At 36.8% G+C, this 20,266-nt stretch overlaps 1 protein-coding gene across 1 annotated transcript in view; it reads left to right on the top strand.

Moving 5' to 3' along the window:
* Positions 1 to 2,297: 2,297 nt before the first annotated feature.
* The window catches only part of MPHOSPH9 (M-phase phosphoprotein 9), a 28,921-nt gene continuing 10,952 nt past the window's right edge, over positions 2,298 to 20,266 (top strand). The window contains exons 1-12 of the mRNA XM_050906893.1: positions 2,298 to 2,410; positions 3,336 to 3,486; positions 4,860 to 4,949; positions 7,992 to 8,512; positions 10,391 to 10,514; positions 12,790 to 12,880; positions 14,182 to 14,288; positions 14,722 to 14,847; positions 15,663 to 16,099; positions 17,046 to 17,204; positions 18,313 to 18,400; positions 19,188 to 19,403. Of these exons, the coding sequence (XP_050762850.1) occupies positions 2,304 to 2,410; positions 3,336 to 3,486; positions 4,860 to 4,949; positions 7,992 to 8,512; positions 10,391 to 10,514; positions 12,790 to 12,880; positions 14,182 to 14,288; positions 14,722 to 14,847; positions 15,663 to 16,099; positions 17,046 to 17,204; positions 18,313 to 18,400; positions 19,188 to 19,403 (2,217 nt within the window). The 5' untranslated portion in view covers positions 2,298 to 2,303. The remainder of the gene's footprint in view (positions 2,411 to 3,335; positions 3,487 to 4,859; positions 4,950 to 7,991; positions 8,513 to 10,390; positions 10,515 to 12,789; positions 12,881 to 14,181; positions 14,289 to 14,721; positions 14,848 to 15,662; positions 16,100 to 17,045; positions 17,205 to 18,312; positions 18,401 to 19,187; positions 19,404 to 20,266) is intronic.

The raw sequence follows: 20,266 nt of genomic DNA on the forward strand, positions 1-20,266 counted from the left end.
GACGGGACCCTGAGGGGGGCAGAGCTGAGGGTAAGGGGTGACTTATGAGGGGAGGGGGGCCTGAGGGGGCCGAGTTGGAGGGAGAGGATCACTTATGAGAGGAGGGGACCTGGGGGGGGACACACACACAGTTGGGGAGGCGGTCACTAATTGAGGGGAGGCGACCCTGAGGGGGCAGGCGTGGCGAGAGGGGGTCACTTGTGAGGGGAGGGGGTCCCCAGAGGGGGCATAGCTTTTGGGGCGAGGGCGTTCCCTGAGGGGACCGGGTCTTTAGAGCCCAGAAGCTCGTTGTCCCTTCTCAGGGTCCCTTAGGAAGTCCTTGGGAAGCCGGGGAGATGGGGGCCTGGCGGCGGGAGGGGAAGCGGGACCGAGGGGCCCTGTCACCCCTTAGCGATCTGCGAGGAATCAAAAGCAATCAGATCTCGCTCAGGAAGAGATGCAGAACCACACGGTCTCCGGGTCTGTGCTGGCCCAGGTGTTTGCATCTAAATCAGCACTGATACTTAGGAGTCAAAATACCTTGCAGCTTGGTTTTTTTTAATCCTACTCCTTTATGTAGGGATGTGGCCGTATAAGGACTGTTCTGTGCTATGGAAACAACAGATGACAGCTTAGCTGTTCCTCAGCCCAGTTACAGCTCACACTAATATTTTTTTTGTTGCGAGCAGACTTCTAATGAGGTTATGAAACGAGCCTGTGTCACAGCTAAGTCCCACCCATCTGCTGTGCTGCTGAGATAGGCCACCCATGATTTCATCCTGGGGAGATGGGGGTGACTGATATAGCCCCCACCATTGCCATCCAGCTGCTCCAGAGACACTTGCAGTTTCTGCTTTATCTGTCAGGTTAGATGCCTGATAACCTTCAAGTTTTCCAGATTTCTGACCACTAGAAAAAGAAGAAAGGCTTTTTTTCTTCTTTCATTTATCCCAAGAAGCTCTGCCAAAGGGATATGTGTATCTGTCATAACTTCCTTCCAATTCTTGGGTTTTCAGCCCTACCCAAAGGAGATAGCTTGAGTGAGTACCTGGAAAACGTTTCTGCTAAAGCCAAACAAGCTCCAGTAAAATAGGGAAAAATCGGACAGTTGTCCATCAGTTTCCTTCTGGTGGAAATAATTTTTTATACTTCCGAAACTATCTGTTAGAGATGTATCTCTATGTACTTACAAATAATGAAAACTTAAATCTGTAAAAGCCAGCAGCATGTCCTTGTAAGCCCTGTAAAGAAGAATGGTCGTGCTTTGAAGGTGGTGTGCTTCTTTAAGGCAGCAGAGATTTATTCTTAGTATTATCACAGACTACTAGGACGATATTTCTTAATGTCTCTTTTTGTTCTCCATCCATGAAATGATCATAAGGTTTTTCTTCAGTGTTAGAACATGGGATGAATTCACCAGGGTGCAGAACACGCTGAAATAAGCATTATAGAAGAACTAATTAATCAATGTATTTAAAGTGTTTTCTTTGTGAAAGTATGGAAACTGGAAGAATATTTTAGTCTCTCTACAGCCATTCTTGTAAACTGCTGCTTTGAGTGCTGTAAGACGGTCGCACAAGTATTTTGTATTTATTTATTTATGATGCTTTCAGTTAACCAGCTGCTGTTTTTAACTGCTGTGGGATTCCTGTTTGACTACTTTTTTTTGGGGGGGGGTGGGGTGGGTTAAATGGTAAGAAATGTAGCTCGAAACAGTTTCAAAGCTTTCTGAATTAATGTTATTTAGCAATAATAAAACAAGCATTCTGTGAAGAAAGTAAGCCAAATATTACACACACAAATGGCAGAATTGGTCAACTGCAGTCTAACTCAGTGAGTCTCAGTTTTATTTTTTGGTGGGTGTGTTTCCTCCAGCGAAGGTGCAGATCCCTGTTCAGCAGATTTAAATATATTGATAATAGGCCCTTTCACAGAAGTCTCAAAAACGGTCTGTGGAGCCTCAAATTTAAAAAACCAACCAACCAAACCCCAACAACACTGTTCTACCTGGAATGTTTTGGATTCAGACACCCTTTACAGCCCAGTCTAGATGCGTGATGCACAGCTAGGAATCTCTTTGATTTGTAGGAGTCCCAGCAAGTACAAGGCTGGCTAAATAGCACCTGTTTGCAAGCAGAGCACAGGACAAGGAAGAGAGGTTGGTTGTGGAATGCTAGCACTTTCTGGGGTGGTTTGGCTGAAACAACTGTCTTTCTAATCAAATTATCTTTCTTCAAACAACAAAGTCAAATGGCTTTTTGAAATAAGAGGGTGATGCTTGCTTCTTTATATTTTCAGGGTAACATCATACTTGGGACTAAGATATGGAAAACTGTGATGTGGTGAATACTGTACAAGAAATCCCTTCATCTTCTGCAGACTCTAATGTCAGAAATACCCACAGCTCTGTCTGTAACTTGAATTGTAACAGGTAATGTGTTGAAGGAATTCCTAACAAATGTTTTTATTATTTTTGTTTTACTTAGTATGCTTTTACAGTAACATTGTTACTAAGGGGAAATAATATGTAATACTCTGCAATGTATTTTAGATTTTTTTTTTTTTTTTACATTTACAGGTATAATCCTTAATGAGAAAAGCCTTATTGAAAAAAAATGTTAAGTTTTCCTTAAAAACTTAGTAACTTCCATTGCCTTGTGTCTCTTAGAATGGGGGTGGGGGGGACCTGTCTTGGACAAATCGTGAGAGATCATTCTTTGGAAAGATTGTGCATTATGCTAAGTCATTTGTAGAGAACAGCAGCTTAGAAAAACGGAATTGTTTTTCTGTTCAATGCCCAAGGTGTTCCCAGTGAATAAGAAGGGCAAATATGGACTAATGGCCTAAGTGACAGATGAGGAGAGGTTCTTCTTGACTGACCTATTAAGATGAGAATTACAAGTCGCTTACTGCATGTGTAACTTCTCAAAAGGAGGCAGTAGTCTTGGACTTCATAGATCATTGTTACACAGAAGCCTATATCTGTAAGCTTCTGACCTCAGAATCTATGAAGCACATAGGTTTGATGAAAAGCTGTATTTATTGACGTTTGTACTAGTGAGCAGTAATATCTGTGCTGATTATGCTGTCTCTCTTCTTGGAAAGCTACTGCGTTTTAATAGTATGTAAGATAAGAATGAAGCATGCTGTGGATTCTTTGACATTTTCTTGAAAAACATCCTCATTCTTATGAATGTATTGGGTTTTTTTTTTTTTCAGCATGATGAGGGTCACAATGTAAATTAAGTGTCTAATTCTCTTATGGCTGCATAGCATATGTAGTATATTATTTTGGTCACTATGTTGGACAACTGGCACAATAAATAATTGAAATATTTTTCCTTATGTTTCACTAGACGTCCCTCATCCAATCCCAATGGAGTTTCTGGTTACTCAGGGAATACTAGGTCCTCATTAATACCTGGTTCTGTTGAGCTGTTTGCCTCCTTTATGCAAGATATCCAGAACATTGGAAATGCTGACTCAGAAATTGTGAAGAACTGTGAGGTATTTGATGTTAAGGTTTATTTAAAAAAAAAAAAAAGTATTAATGTATCGGATTTGCATTTTGGAAGACAAATCTAATGATGATATAGTTTAGCAGTAAGATCTATATATCTATTGTTTACTCTTCTTGATGGGACAAATCCTTTTACAATGTATGAACTAATCACGTGGATGGATTTTATTGCAATTTTATCTTAGCTTTTTATCTTAGTGTTTTACAATACAGATGTGAATATTTTTTTTTCAAAGTTACAATACTTAAAGATTGCAAGTTTTTGAACTGAAAAATTTAAACCTTTAAAATTGTAGCATTTCAAACTGGTCTGAGGTGATCCCAGAAATTAGAAGTTTTCTTTCTAAAAATGGCTCTGGTTTAGTTGAATTATTTATTTATTCCATTTGTAAAGATGTGTAGAAGATTAGTTTGTTTCCAGATTTAAAACAACACAAAAATCATGATGTCGGTTCAATGAGCTAATTCTCTCGAGCCCTTTTTTTAAATGTTGGTTTTATCCTTTTTTTTTTTTTTTTTAATTATAATTTTATCATTATTTTTAGTCTCCATAAGGAACATCAGGTTTCCACACCATGGGCTTGTTCCTGCAGAATTTTTGAGCTTTCTGGCTGTGGTCCATCAAACTGTGTCTTGACAGATGCTTAATTTGGGTGCTCTTTAACAGCTCCAAGAAAAGAATATAGATGTCTATGTCTAGGCACATGAGTTCTATGTCCCGTGTCCTATGCTTCAAGTATCAGGCTCCACAAACATTAGCATAAAATAGTCTTTAAAATTCAGATTTTACCACATCTTAGGAACCCTATATATTTGATTTTTTTATTATCTTTTTGTTTTCACTAAATAGCTATGCATCATGGCCTTTAGCTGGATTGTTGAAGAGAAGAGTTTCTTATTGAAGCGAATGGTTCACTGGACATAGGGATGCTTAATTATCAATTTTAAAATTGCCTATAATTTATTGAACTGGAATCAACCTTTCCAAAATTTGACTGTACTTTCCTGCCAGCTTTTTCTATTTTTAAGTAATTTGATTTTTTAAAAATAGAATAACTCTCTTCCCTTGTTCATTTGTTTGTTTGGGTTTTTTTAAACCAAACTTAGATTGTAGAGATGTGTTATCTTGCTGTCTAGAAGGACCTTTTTTTAAGTGAATGTGTCCATAGTGAATTGTTTCCATTGATTGACATGATAGGGGGCTGCATGTGTTATGGGGTGGACAACCACAGTGCTGTTATTAAACTTTGTATTATGTCAACACCTAAGTATAAGGTTGCAAAACTATTTTGTAGCTAGAGTAAAAGGTAAGAGATGCAATATGACTGTGCTTTAATTATTTTACTTTGTGATTTAATAGACAAGGTGGCTACAGTTACTGAGACTGGTAGAAAAACAATGTCAGGAACAAATAGTTGCCCAGCAAGAGCAGTTCCACCGTCAAATCCAAGTAAGTAATGATTTGTTCATGTAGGTAGGTTAGGCTGAATGTTTCTTTTCTCCCCCTGCAACCCCACCCCCCTCCAAAACAATGCAATATGGTCTCTGGCACTCCTGTCTTTTTCTGTAAGTGTATTCAGACAGGCAGTTAATGGAAGTGGATGACTGGAATGCCGATTTACAGGATGCATATTTGAGACAGCCTTGGCTAATTAACAAAGTAACCGGTAGGAACGATTTCAGAAGTGAAGATTCTTGGATTATTTCTTTTCAATTGTTTTGTTTTCACAAACATTTGGTTCAGAATGCCCACACGATAATTGGATTTTGTAGGTACAAGCTGTTTTTTATTAACTGTTAGACTGTATCATTTCTAATTTTGAGACATTGTAGTTTTCTCTTCATTAGAAAATGTTATGCAACTTGTCATTCCCTCATCTAGACATATATAGCATAGAAAAACATTCACTGTAATAGCTGAACACTTACTTCACCCTTCAGTTGAACAGTCTCCTTTCTAAGAATGAAAAATGACCCATGTGAAGATTCACATTTTTGCTGAACCATATTTATCCATTAAAACAGAAGAAATGTATATGTATAAGAGACAGTAATTCTATAAATATAAAATGCTTAATATCTTCATCATTTTGGTTGCTGTTTTTCCCTTCCCTTTTCTGATGCCCTCTACACTAGTAGTAATCAACAGTTCCTGAACTGAATTAACAAGAGGTACTGTCCTTTTATCCTATCTCCTGTTTCTCCCCTCCTCCCCACCACCTTTTTCCCCCGCTCCCATCTCATTATTTTTGTCCCACCAGTGTTTCCTTACCCTTGTATTTCCTTCCTCTTACTGTAGTGGTTTGATTCACGTGTTGCTAATCGTAGTCTCGACTAATCCATTGTGTTGGCTTTGCCGATTTTTGTCTTTCGTAATAGGAAAGGCTACCTCTGGAAGAGTTGAGTTTGTGGTATCAGCAGGGACTTACTAACTGCATGAATTGCCACACTAAATATAAAATCAACAGCTCTAACTTACTTTCAGCTGTATGCGTGCATTAGATAAAATAGATGGAGCTATTCCAAACTTAAACTGGTATCCCAGTGACCTAGTGAAAATACTGAAATACAGGCAACTCAACACATTCTAATAAGAATAACACAAACATAATAATCTACTATTTGGGGTAGAAAAGCAAGATGCTGCATTAGCATTGACGTGACTCTGACATAAGGCTTGCTCTGTGCTGTGTTTCAAGACCAACTGTGGTTATAAAAATACACCTTCATCTGTGTGAAAATATGGATCAAAAGACCTTGAGTTCATTTTGGAATCAGTGGGGTCCGTCCTTGGCTTATGTGGTTTATACAGTAGAAGACCAGTGCGCTAATGACAAACTATCACCACCTGTGGATCACCCCAAGATCAGACTTTATTGAAGAGGATTTAAAAAAAAAAAAGCTACCTACAATCCCAAAACTCTATAGAAATGTCGCCTTATTTTTCCCAGGTCTCTTCTTCTCTTGGAATTACTTGTGACTATGCAAAGAGAAGTAAAAATGCTATTTAGTTGGAATAGTAGCCTTTTACTTTTCCCACACAAGTTATTAATGACAAAGATTAAATGTCAGCAGAGAATCTGATCAGTTTGGGTTTTTTCCCCACAATTCTGTTTCTTCCCTTCTGTTCTCCCTTCCCTATCTTCCTTGACCGAGTTGAATCACAGAATTAAAATGCAAATGATTGCTGCAGTCATGATTGAAATCATTAGCACAACAAAAAACTTTGTTATGGCAGAAAACTTCATCCTGTTGTGGGGGTTTGGTTTTGGGGTTTTTTTTGCATAGGAAGTCTGAGCTGAAATTCAATTGTTAATTCTATTGCAAGTTAGTAAAACATATGAGGCTTGGTTCTGACTAGCATTACATGTAGGTTCCTCTGAAATTGTCTTATTTTTTATTTCTTACTTTCAGAGAACAAATTATTTTTGTTCCGTTTGTGCTTTCCACTTGCTATTCATATGTGAGTAATGCACTCTAGTTCTGTGAAAAAACAGTGGTAGAGTTCCATGTTCTTAAATTATTGCAAGTTGTTGGGGTTTGTTTTTTTTCCCCCCTGAGGGAATTAGTTTAAAATGTGTTCTTGAAAACAACTATATACTCTGGTCTTGTAATGTGTAATAAGAGTTGTGTGCTCATGCAGAGTTCGGTAATCTCAATATAACTCTGCAGAAGTGCTGATCGCTGGCCAAAGGACACAGCCATGGGCACTAGCATGAAGTCTTCTCATAGTCCTTGACAAAAGCATTAGTTGTTTCTCAGAGCTGTTTCAGTATACCAGTGCACAACTGTAAAACTTGAAAAAAAAAAATTACTTATCTAATGTACTGAAATAACTCATTGCAGACTAAAAAGTAACCTGTTAAATCTCTTCAAGTGATCTAGTTATAGGTTTGCTCCACTCCACCAGATACCAAACCAATCAAAATGTCTTTGTATTATATGAACCGCCTAATAACATATTATCTAAACCAGATATTTTAAAGTCAAGTTTTATGCAAATAATCTTACAGAGGTACATTATTCCTATTAGCGTAATAGAGTAATGGTTTATACTTCCATTAAAGCATCCTTGCAGTCTTTAAAAATGTATATCCAAGTTATAAATTCTTTCAGACCTAAATTTAGCAAAAGACTTTTGTCCACTTCTAATGACATACATAGATAGTTTATATTTCTTCAGCTGGCTGGTAGGTAACTGTAGTTCTGAAGGCATGTAGTGAATACGTGCATGCATGTTTTTTTACATTAACAAATGACTACTGAGACCTGTAATTCACTGCATGGAATTAAGGATTGTCACCATGCACATTTTACTGTTATGCACAGTATGCATATATCTACTTTATGCATGAGATGTCTGCACATTGAAAAATTTGAGTTATTTGAAATAAGTAATTCTCTCACTAATAACATGCATTGAAGATGCATCAAAATATAAATGTGATTTGTAGCACGATCTCACGGGAATTTTGCCTTTTTTTTCCTGTAGCTGATTCAGGATGAGATAAGGCAGTTAGTGAAATTGCAGACCAGCAACTGGGGTGCCGGGAAGAGCCGAAGTTTGCCTGCCAAGCTTACAGACACTTTTTCATCACTAGAAAGTCAAATGGGGATGTGTTCTGAAATCTTTGAAGAAAATGAGTGCATTGTCAATCAACTTAGATCTAATGAAGGAGAAAGTCAGCCAAATGTATCTGATCTGCGTCAGGAATGTTTTGCAAATAATGCTTCAATGACTAGTGGGTATGGTACGCTTTCTGCCTCCGAACTGAACCCTAGCAAATCTAACGACATCAGCAAGTGCACAGACTACATGGAGAAAACTTCACAAGGACAGAGTGATGCAGCAGTATTGCAGAGTGATGCAGTTGTAGCCAGTGTTCAAAATAAGAGAGAACTTTTACCAAAAAAAATAGAGGAAAATTTTTCATCAGGAAGGAACGATATTTTAGTTTTTCCTGCTGAATTTGAACATAAAGTTGATGAAGCTCAATGTGGAAAAAAACCAAGGTAAGTGATAAACTTTCCAAATATGTTAATTTATTGTAGACAGTCCCCATTCAGTAAACAGCTGTTGGTAACTGGAAACATGTAAGAATTGAATGGAACCTCTTGATTGTAAAAAATACTATGCTTCTTGGTAGATAAAGTTATTTGTTTAGCCTAATGTTTCTGCATGATGCATATTTGCATCTGCAGTGTTTATCTGTTGTAGATACGTTGGGGAAAAATATGAAAATCTACTTTCTTCTGCAAATATGAGCTAAGATACAGTTTGCATATAGTGTTTATCTGCGCAGCAGAATTTTACGTGCTGATTACCGATTTTATATGACTGATATTTTGCTATTGTGCTCAACCAGCCTCTTTTGCCAGCTTATATGCATGCATTACTGTAATAAATTGTATCAGACAACAGCCAAACATGTTTGGGTCTTTCTCTTGTTTTCTTTGGTTGATCTTTGTTTGTTTTGCTCTATTCAATAGGTGGGTGGATCTACCAAGTTTTTTTTTTTTTTTTTTTTTTTTTGAAAGATTGGCTAGCTAATTTGGCAATAATACTGAGCAAGCACTGCTGTAGTTGCACAGTATTTAACAATGTACTTTTCTCTCCCTGTCAGACTAGGCTGTAATGGCAGTGGCATCATGTGGTCACGAGCAGTATCAGAGGTCTTGTGGGCAGCATGTTGCCTGTGAGTCCCTTGTAGTAGTTTGCAGAGATAAAAACTCTCTATTGGAAAATGAACTTGCATTTTGGTAGTATGCAATAGAACACAGAACCAGCTTTCTTTAGAGGATTTGGTTTGGAAATGTGTTATCTCAGTATATAGGGTAGATCATAACCCCATTGATATGTATATTCTCCTCCTCCCTTCTGTTCGGATTTATTCCAGTATTTGATTCATGTTGCACAGTTCCATGAGGGGGGTAGCTGCAATTCATGGACTGCCAGGGAGCTTGGAGCTGGAGAAGCTCAACTCAAGAGTGTTTTCCAGTTTGAAAAACCTTTCTAAGACAACATTTGAAATCATTCATGTATGATTTTTTTGTCCTTTTTATAAAAATTACAAGTTTTTTTCTTTGAAATTGCTTTCTGTTTTGTATTATGAACTCAGTTTGAAGGAAGAAGGTGTTCAAACCAAAGTGGAATAGTTCAGTTAACCCAAACTGGTTTTGTTGTTGTTGTTTTTTAATTTTTAGTTGTAACCTTTTTTCATTCTTTCCACTGTGTGTCCCAAACTGGGACAATATAATATGTAGTTTTTCAAAGTGTCACTTTTTAACAAAATGGAAAAATTGTTCCACATCTACCTCTAAGAAGAATTTCAGGATGTCTCTTTGTTTCTGTTGTTCTGCCCCTTTTTTTTTTTTCTGTTTCCTTCTGTATCTTGTTTTGATCTTTGTTATCCTTGAAGATTCTCTTGAGTTGGAAGGCGTCCTTAGTGTGTCTTAGCTGACATCATCTTTACAACCAGACTGATAACACAATAAGAAAAAACACCACATTTACATTCCAGCTTAATTTTGTGGTTTTGATCAGCATCTGCTTGAACAGACCCAAAAATAGTTGCCTGGCTAAAAATATGGAGCTCTTTGTTACAATTTTTTTGTAGTAGGAAAGCCATTTTGATTATGGGTGCAGTGATTAGCACCTTTCCTTTCAGTGATTTCATTGTTTGTGGAGTTTTTTTGTTGTTGTGTTGTTTTACTTTTTTTAAAAAGAGCCCTAAAACATTTCAGCATTCATTACTTTGTGCATTTTTGAGAAACAATATAAAGGCAGTGGAGTTTTAGGGCCTATGTTTCACCTTGAAGAAATTGATTTCATGTCTCCACTGAAAAGGGCGTATGTACTTACAGTATATGTGTGTGTTTCTTACCATATAGTAAGTCTTTAACATCATGGGCACAAAAGTTGAAACAAAACCAACCAAAAAGAATAAATGCCGAAGAAGTATGTGTGAACTCTATGCAAGAAAATGAGCAAGCAAAGAAATTACCAGTTGAGAATGTAAGTCTCTCTTTATTTTATGATGTTTTTCTAATTTTATTCTTGTCACTGGTATTTTTTCAGTGTTATAGTATGTTCTGATTCAGCATGTGCTTTCATACTTGGCTTTAAGCATTTAAGTAGTGGTGTTCCCATTTATATGTTTAAAGTTCATGTGGGCATACTTTACTTCCTGGATCATTCTATACTTACTCACATAGCTATTTTGGCTTATTTTATTCCTTGCCTAATTTTTGTCTTAATTTACCTAAGTAGCACGTGTTCTTTCCTTATAGAGATAATAGTCACATTCTCAATTGAAGCTTCAGGTCATGGTAATTTATTGTGTCCTATAATTTTTGGAAGGATCTTTGATTTCAGCTGGTAACGTCTCTTTTAGAACACAGAACTCCTTGCATGTGGAGGCATTAGCCACTCTGTTCAGGACGATAGTATTCTTCCAGATTGGGATTTTAAGTTGCAGGGATTTTTTTGGTTTAGTTTGGTTTGGGCTTTTTTAGTGTTCTTAGCAGTCTCTTATGCTAAAATCCAAACTTTTTTTTTTTCTTTTGTATTGTTTATGTAAGAATAATACATTCTTTTATGCCTGTGTATGACTATGATTTGGGTAGATTGAACGAATCCAAGCACAGTTACAGTGCTAGTTACTAAAAGTAACTGACCAACCCCCGCAATAGACATTTAGGAAATCTAATTGGCTCTTGAGAACCATTTGTAGTAATGCCTATTGCTGTGACTGCTGAATCAGCTCAAAATACTTCTTTGAGAAGAATTTGGTTCGTCCCCCCTGTACTCTTGACTTAATTGTGTATGTCCACAGATCAGATTATTTTGGGGAGGGAAGTTTAATGACATAATATTTCTGATCCAAAAGGATGTTATGCAACATGATTGTATGAGTAATAATCATACATGTAACTATGAAGTTTTACAATTACTTTCAGTCTATTAATTGTCACAAACCTCTCTCCTTATGCTATTTTTAAGGAAATAATTCCTGAAACTCTGTGAATGACTCCACCTACAAGAGAATAGGAGAACTAGCAAATATGAATCACTTGATTCAAGGCAGGGTCTGTTTCCTTTCCTGTGGTCACTTTGAGGGTGATCCAGAAAGGGTAAGAGTAGCTGTTTGGACTTGCTGTCTCTAGTCTTCTGTTGTCAGTGGAAACAAGATGTTACTCTAAGGGGATATTTCAAACCAGGAGTTAAATTTATCTGCTGTGGATTGTCGCTTTTCTCTCTCAGCTTTTGAAAATACCTCTATCTCTTTATTCCTTTGTAAGAATTCAGTTGATACCCCTTCATTTTCCTTTCTTCCTCCTTAGGCAAAGGAGAATACCTAAATAAAAACATTAAGAGGGACAAAATAGCCTTGAGGTGAGATGGTACTTCATGCAAAAACTTGAAAAGCTTTAGTTCTGATTTTTTTTTTTCTTACTTTTGTTAACTCAATGGTTACTATCCTGTTTTAGTCCTCAGTTGTATGAGCCGTATAAATTTGCCAAGTAGCATGACTGTTAAGCTGCTGTAATGGAACAAAAAGCCTAAGTATGGTAGAAAAGAGCAATGTGAGATGATCATTTTAAAGCTAGCTGCCCATAGTCCGTTGCTTTTGTATCGCTGTGTTATATCAATGACATTTCTTCCTTTGATTAAGGAAGAGGACAGTTGTAGCAGATCTTAAATTATGTGAATTTTTTTTCCACGTGTTGGTCCCACCCTTTTCAGAGTTGTTTCTGTAATTAGCTGGGGAGGTTGCTTAGAAAGTTGGGAGTGATGAGAAGGGTATGTAGCATTGTGTCTATCTGAGATGATAGACACTGTTTACCTCTGGATTTGTGGTAGGTGGAGTCATAACAGCTGAATATAAGAAATTCCAATCTTAGGATGAGGAAAGAGTAACACTTTATTGGTAAGTCATCCCTCTGTATACTTGCACCTCTTAAGGAGCAAGAAAGCTTAGATGACTGTCCAAAATGTGTATTTTTGTAACAGTTAATCTCAAAAACGCTCCACAAGCGGCCAGGCACATGACTTAGAAAATATCACTGTCTTTTAATTATGTGGCTTAGCTTAGTTCCCCATTTGACTGTGATTGCCCTGAATAGAAATTGTATAGGTTTGGATCATGCTGTATAATTAAATTTAATCTCTTTGTTTAAAAAGACTAATAACATTTACATGCAATTTTAAAAAATTGTACCCTTGATTTTTTTTTTCCCCCTTGCTTTGCGATTTTCCTTATAAATTTGTCTTTCCTTTGTAATTTTAGACAAACCTTACTGATGCTGCTTTGCCACCTTACACTTTTTACCTCAATCAACCAAATGAAAGTCCGAATTCCTTAGTGTCTGAAGCTTCAGGTATAGTTAATTTCATGTACTTACATCTCCTTTTCTTTTGAAGTCTCGTTTTTTAAAACTCGTACTCGAATGTCTCCCCAATAACTTTGGGGAGGTGAGGAGGGTTTGAGCACCAACAAGCCATTAAACTTTGATATAGCGTAATTCTGCTTTTCTTGCTCTTGCATTTCAAACTGATGGTACCTCCTGCGTATCACTGCTGGCAGATGTAGGACATGCAGTAATTATTTTCTTCAAATTTCTCAATGTTTCAAAGCTGAGCTTTATGTTTAAAACTGTTTCATAATGTAATTACTATTAAAATCATGATGGGGTATCAAATGATCTTTCAAATATTAGCATCATTGATCTAGTAATCACAGGAGTGCGTGGTAATAGAGGCAGCATTCCTGTAAGCCAAGGGCATGATTCAATAATTGTGTGAATGGACAAGAACAAAATAATGCAGTGTGTAATGTGGTGATTCTTTAATTTGGGGAGAGGGGCGCTTTTTTGTGTTTTGGTATGGTTTTGCTTTTGTTGTTTTGGGGTGTGTGTGTGAGGGATGGTTGGTGGTGTGTTTTTGTGGTTTTGGGGGTCTGTGTTTGTGTCTTTTTTTTTGTGTGTGGGGTGTTTTTTGGTTTGGTTTGGTTTGGTTTTTTTGTGAAAGCCAAACAACTAATTCACATATTTTGATCGTAACAGGGTGGATTCATTTCAGTAACAAACAGGGGCACAGAGATGCAGCCCTGCAAACTGTGTATATTTATTGCTTCTTCACAACCCATTGAGAGAGGGATACATACAAGAAATTGAAGTGGGATTGAGACTGTATCTGTTCCTCTTGTGCCATCCCTCTTAGTCCTGGTAGTCTGTCTTTTTGCATGCTACAGAGTGCTGTTGAGTACCAAACCAAAGAGTTTGTAGTATCAAGTGGCTGTCTAGGATTATTCGTTGGGTAATACAAGTTTTAAGTGCTGTACTGGAATCAGTAGAAATATAAAGTTTGTGGTAAATGAGGATTTGTTCCTTGAACACCAAAGAGTAAATCTATATGTTTTCACTGATTTATAGCTTTTGTTACTGATGCTGTGTGATGTAATACTGATTATGTTGCTTGTGCTTTGCATTGAGATTTTTGTAACTTCTGGTAACAATGCTTTAGTGAGATTCTTAAGCAATAGATGCACATAATTAATACAGCATTCTTGTTAGCTGACAAAGTAACATCTTACTAATGGATTTTGGGATTCCTGTTCTATAGCTGTGAGCTTGAAATTTGTAATTTTTTTTTTTTTTCTTTCATTGTTTCTTCTTATCAGGACTTTCGTACTGGAAATTAGATGAAAAGGAGATGTATCAGTCTTTACCAGAGAATTTCAGAAGCGAATTCGCTGATATTTTCTCCACAAAAGTATCACCAGATCAGGTAAACTTTGTATGTGTTTTAAAAGTTGTCTTATAGTTGCTTGTCATCTTTGCTTTTTTTTTTTTTTTAATACGATAGAAAGAATCAGCCCTCCAGAAGCTAACTTTTCTGTGAGAACTCTTTTGTTAGCTTAGTCTCTCATATTCTGTTCCTTCATTATTCATTTACCCCCGCTAAAGTCACTCGAAATTTATTGACCTTCTTTTGTCGTTTAAAAGAAATTGTGTATATAGGAGATGAAAAGAGACTAACTAGTATATTAAAGGTGTATGTTCCTCATTAAAGACCCCTTTTTAAATTGGGTGCATTGAATAAAGCCGCCTTCTGTTCTGAACTGATCTATTAGCTAAACCCACCCCACAACTTGTTTATCTGTATTGGGGATAGAGGATTGTGTTCAGATAAACTAATGCAGGAATTTTTCCTGTTGAAGTTGTCTTCTGCTGATGACACGAAGCTATCATCATTGAAGGATATTTATCATAAAAGACAAAGGGACAACAAGCAGCTGCCAGACCAGAATTTTATGCCTTCTTCACAGTCAAGTCACCCACCAGAGGTAACATTAATTTCTTTACTTCCTGTCTCAGTTTGGAGATATGATCGGTTACAGGCTGGTTTCACATATTAATTGGCTCCTGCTGCCACCTCCAGTGTTATGCTGGAACAGCAATTTGTGCAGCCATGTGAGGAACCAGATTGGGAAGGGATCCAGCTGAAAAGAACCTCTAAGAATACTCTGGGTAAACAAGCACCTTTGCCGCACAACCTTGAGGATGGCACAGGGACGAATTTGCTTACGCTGAGGCTGCAGCTGATGAAATGCACGTGGAACTGCAGTCGCAGAAGCAGGGTTTTCTTACTACTTCCTGTAAGACAGGTTCATTCCACCTGTGAAACAGAAGAGGCACAGGCTGTGGAAATAGTCTTTATCATATCTGTTTCTTTATACAGCTTTCAGTCTTGTACAAAATCCGGTAATGATGGCTACTATGTTACTATCTTGTTTGTATAATCCATGAAGTTATTTTCATAACCATACAAAGTTATTGTTTCAACCTACAAGCAGACATCATAGTCCTTCTATTTACATAACTGAAATTTCAAAGGTTTTCTAGACAGCTACAGATGCTAGATATGTCTTTTATTCTTAATGGAAACTTAGAAACTCAGGTTGCAAATGTTGGGAATATATATCATCATCTAAGCTGTTACAGGTCTCTTCATCTTGCTCGTCACTACCAAATGATTGTAGTAATATTCAGTATAATTCCTGCAATATATTATATGGATTACTAATGTCTTCAGATAAACTTCATTTATAAGAACAAAAGTTAAATCACATTTTTTTTAGCATTATAACTTATTTCCTAGATCTTGACATTGGACCCAACCCTGCATATGAAACCAGGTCAGCAGAACCCAGGACGCTGTTCTTTCAGTATTCCTGAAGATACTACTCCTTTTTCTCCAGACTCTATGGCAGAGCCCGGATTTTCAAGTCATTGTGACACAGACTCTTTCTCACAGACAAGTAATTCATCTCAGTTAGATGATTCTCCAAAATATCCTGCCAGCAGCAGAGCTGTGCATTTGGACCTCTGGAGAAATCACCCATTCCAAAATGAAAACAAGACCAGCTGTCCCTTTCCAATGGCATATATGGATACTAATAATGATGATTTAGTCAACACTGAGGAGGAAGAAACACTGACTCTGACTCCATCTTCTATTACTCAGTGTGCTGACAACAGTTTGCCAGAATATAGTCTTTCAGTGACATCTGTTGAAGATCCTGTGATAATGTCAAAGTAAGTAATTTTTTTTTTCTTTTTAAAAAGTTGTAGAGTTGGTACTGTCATGAAAGAAGTGAAACAATACTAGTAAAACAAACAAAAGATGTGAGTTCTGTTTGCTTAGAACATAGCTGGACATTGCTGCTTTTTTTTTTTTCCTTTCCTTTTTTCCTTCTTTTTTGTCCCCTGAAGTACAGGTGGCATATAAACAGAACAGTAATTTTCCACTTCTTACAACTGTCTGTCTCTGGACCGTACTATTTAATCTTCTTTAGACCATACTATTTAATCTAAGGCACAATATTTGTTCTCTGTCTTCCTTGGACGTTAAAGCCTTAACTGGAAGGCAAAACAATTTTCTATGTTTTAATGCTTTGGTTATTTCTGTTTATACGTTAAAATAAAAATACATGCTTCCCTCATAGGCTGTATGAAGGAGTTAATTTAGGCAGAGAATTTCAAAGTTCTGTGGTTATGTTTTCCTATTTAGAGTCAAATGGTGGGAGAAGCACAGAATTACTGTACTTAGGAAAAATAAATATCCCCCATTCACTGTTGAAGCTCTCTTGATTTGCACATTGACAAGCATACGTGGCATATATTCTGTGTGTGAGGGCTTATGCAGGGGTCCTGGTTTCAAGATAGTTCAGTGTTTGGGTTTTCCTATTTTAATTTTACATGCATAGTTTCTAGTGCATTGCAAAGGAGAGAAGAGAGTAAAGCTTTGTATTGTGTGTATATATATTGTTATTATTAATATTTGTATTAATATGAAGACTTCTATGCAAGCCTTAGGTGTCTTGCAGCACTGCCTTAGATGAAGCTTTCTTTGCTTTAATATGAATGCAGCAAAGTTTTGTAAGAGAGATTTATATGCTGAGTTCATTATGTGTGAATGAATACAGCAATGCTTGGTCATGTGGGTGGCTGGGAATTTTTTTGTTCTTAATTTTGAAAATAGGATTAGGCAGAACTTGAGGGAAAAACATGCTCGACACATAGCTGATCTACGAGCTTACTACGACTCTGAGATACATAGCTTAAAACAGCAGCTAGAGGCAAGCCATAAAACTGCTTCATCTGAAGACCTGAAGAAAATCAATCAAAATCTTGCTGACAGGTACTGTTTGTCCTTACTTGTCCTCTTTGTTACATGGTATTCTTTCCACTTTAAAGACTGAGTATGCTTGTTTAGAGTATCTTGAAAAGTTTATGTCACTTTTCAATTCTGAAGATTTCATGCATCTATGATACTAATATTTTCCTATTAAATATAAATTTTATGTTATTTAATGCAGCTGTTTTAAGACTAGTTTAGAATTATTGTTGGGCAGCAAGCGTGCTGTTTGGACCAGAGGTCTTGTTTGACCTGATTTTTGCTGAAGCCAGTATAAGTTTTGCTCAAGAAAGGCTGGCAGGCAGAGGTAGTCTGAAGCAATTTGTAATGGAACTATCTATGTTGTAAGATAGTGCTCACCTGTCATGCTGGTGAACATCATCCTTCTTTACCTTTCATGTCAAAACTACAGATGATATAGGACCAGTCTTGAATTCATTGGTAGCTTTATAAAGCCAATCGGGCAATGCTCTTTGACCAGCTACTACTTCTGGAGTCTATGTGCCTCACCTATATATTCCATTAGATATAGCTTGAATGTTTGCTATATATAGAAGTTTAATGTCATTTTTATATAATTATTGCCAGTCAAAATACATATTACAAATTTAGACAGCTAAAATACTTTACAAAATTTATGCCTTTCAGAATAATTGAAAAAGTGTCTGGGTAGCTGGGACTCTTTTGTACTTATCTTCCAGCAGTAGTGTGTTCTAACTATTAAAAGTGACTTCTGAGCAGGCATTTATTGAGTTAAAGTAGCTTGCGATATGATTTCAGTCAGGAATTAATCACACAGCATCATCAATTAGCTGAAGTGGAACTCTGCTCTGGTGCATCTCAGCTGCTTTTGGCTCTGCAGCTCTCATGCTCTGAGCCATCTGGAGTCTCTGCACATCTTCCCTGTTCACCGCTTGCCCGCCATGAGCACCACGGCCCTTCCGAGCAGAGATGCTGGGTGCTTGCTGCAATGGCCAAAGACTATGGGAGGCAGTCACAGGCTGGGCACCAAAATTCGTGGGGATACTTGAGGAAGGAAAGAAGGCTATAAAATGTAGATTTATCATCTTAAAATTTCAAGAGATTTTTGTAATTTGTGTGTTCTAAATAGGTGTGACCAGTTAGATGCGGCTCTGAATGAAGGAAGTGCTCGCATAAAAGCCCTTGAAAATAAGAATAATATGCTAGAAAAGCAAGTGGTAAGTATATGTTCTTAAATCAAGTTGCTTTTTAACTAAAAGGGTAAGAGAATGCACTTGTTCATTATTAAGCTGATCTGCGTTTCCATATCTTTCTATTTTCAACCTTTCTCCTTAACATATTGGCTGATGTGATATATTACACCAGTGGCTTTCCTAGCTGAGTTTCTTAAGAGTCCCTACTTGAATCATCATCACTTTTGCTTATGAACAACCTTTACAGGTTAGCAGGGATCAAACAAAGTTTAAGAGTGAAGTATTGTGATGTGTTGATGTCTCTCTTTAGATTTTTTTTTTGTTTGTTTTAATTACTTTCTCTTTGATTTCTTATTAGAGCTGTGATAAAAGCAAATCTCATCTGCACTGGGGCAAAAATATTCTCTTTCTAAGTATATTTATACAGTCTTTCTGGCTAGGTCAGACCAGTTTGCTTATGACTGTATAGCTATATTTATTGGTCAAAGAACAGGACACTTTGTCATGAAAGTTAGACACCTGGGGAGACTAATTCATTCCACCTTTTTAGACATTTTTCTATGCTGGGAAGCAAGACAATCAGCTGGGATTAGAGGCCTAACCTCTAGATATTTTAAGTCCTATAAAATAAATACATCTTTGGGGTTTTTAGTCTTCATTTTCATTCTTTATACATCACAGAAATGAGCAAAAAACTTATTCACGTACAGATGTACCCTTGTTTTCTATTTAGATGATTTTAGATTATGCTTTGTACTGAAATAAAAAATCTGTTATGTAAGCATTATAAGGACTGTTTTTTCTCCTATAGGCAGATTGGAGAGATCGCTTTTATGCAGTCAGTAATACTTCCAAAGTTTTGCAAGAACGTATTGAAGAAATGCACACAAGTAACAAAGAGAAAGATAACACTGTCAGTCGACTAAAATCGAGGCTTAAAGATCTAGAGGAAGCATTTGAAAAGGCTTACAAGTTATCTGATAATAAAAATACAAGGCTAAAGGAAGAAAATAAAATGTTTCAAAATGTAAGTAAGAAAACGGGCAATGGTGTTTACAGTTGCACAGCATGTTACGAACACAGCAAGTCCTGGGTGTTTTGGAAAACTGCTCAAAGTACCATTGTAAAGTCCTAATGCACAACTAAGAGAAGAGAAATTATTCAGCTGACTACTTAGTAGGCTAGGTGTTAGGTGATACTGCGGACCTAACAGATATTTAAAAACAATTGTTTAAGGCAGCAAGTGTGTACCTGATGTGATAACGCTTGTCATAGTCTGTCCCGGGTATTTTATGACTGTACATGCTATTAGTTAATTTTATTTTTAGAGGTATTGCAGGAAATTATTTTAGAAAGTGACTTTTTTCCTCTCAAGCTTAGTGGGGATGGACTGAATTTTTCATAAGTCATCACAACTTGCTGAAACTGTTAATTGTGTATGATTTTTAGACTGAATCAAAGGAATTTTTCCTCTGATTCTTCAGTACTGGCTTTAGGGAAGGTTTAAATGGATTGGCAAAATGGGTATTAGCTGGAAAAGCTACTTCATGCTTTAACTCCTTTTTTTTACAATTAAAATTTCAAAATACAAAGTCAGCTTTAAAGTCAGTGAGGAATTTTACCAGTTCATTCAGCTCCTTCAGTTTCTTTAGAGATAAATCATTTGAAAATGAGAAATACATTGTGTAAGTAGCTCTGTCTCCTCTTGTCCTGTCTCACTTTTTGTTCCAATTAGAAGATGCTAGAACTCAACAAATACTGTTAAAGTACACTCTGTATCCCCTGTAGTGCTTCTGCATATGTTAGACAAGCAATTTAGGTGATTTTACAGCAGTCAACAAAACTGTTAATTGTATGGTCTCAGCGTGGGTTTGTGTGTTCTTTTTTTTG

This window comes from Gymnogyps californianus, chromosome 16 (genome assembly GCF_018139145.2).
Source record: "Gymnogyps californianus isolate 813 chromosome 16, ASM1813914v2, whole genome shotgun sequence".
In the NCBI taxonomy this organism is placed as follows: domain Eukaryota; kingdom Metazoa; phylum Chordata; class Aves; order Accipitriformes; family Cathartidae; genus Gymnogyps; species Gymnogyps californianus.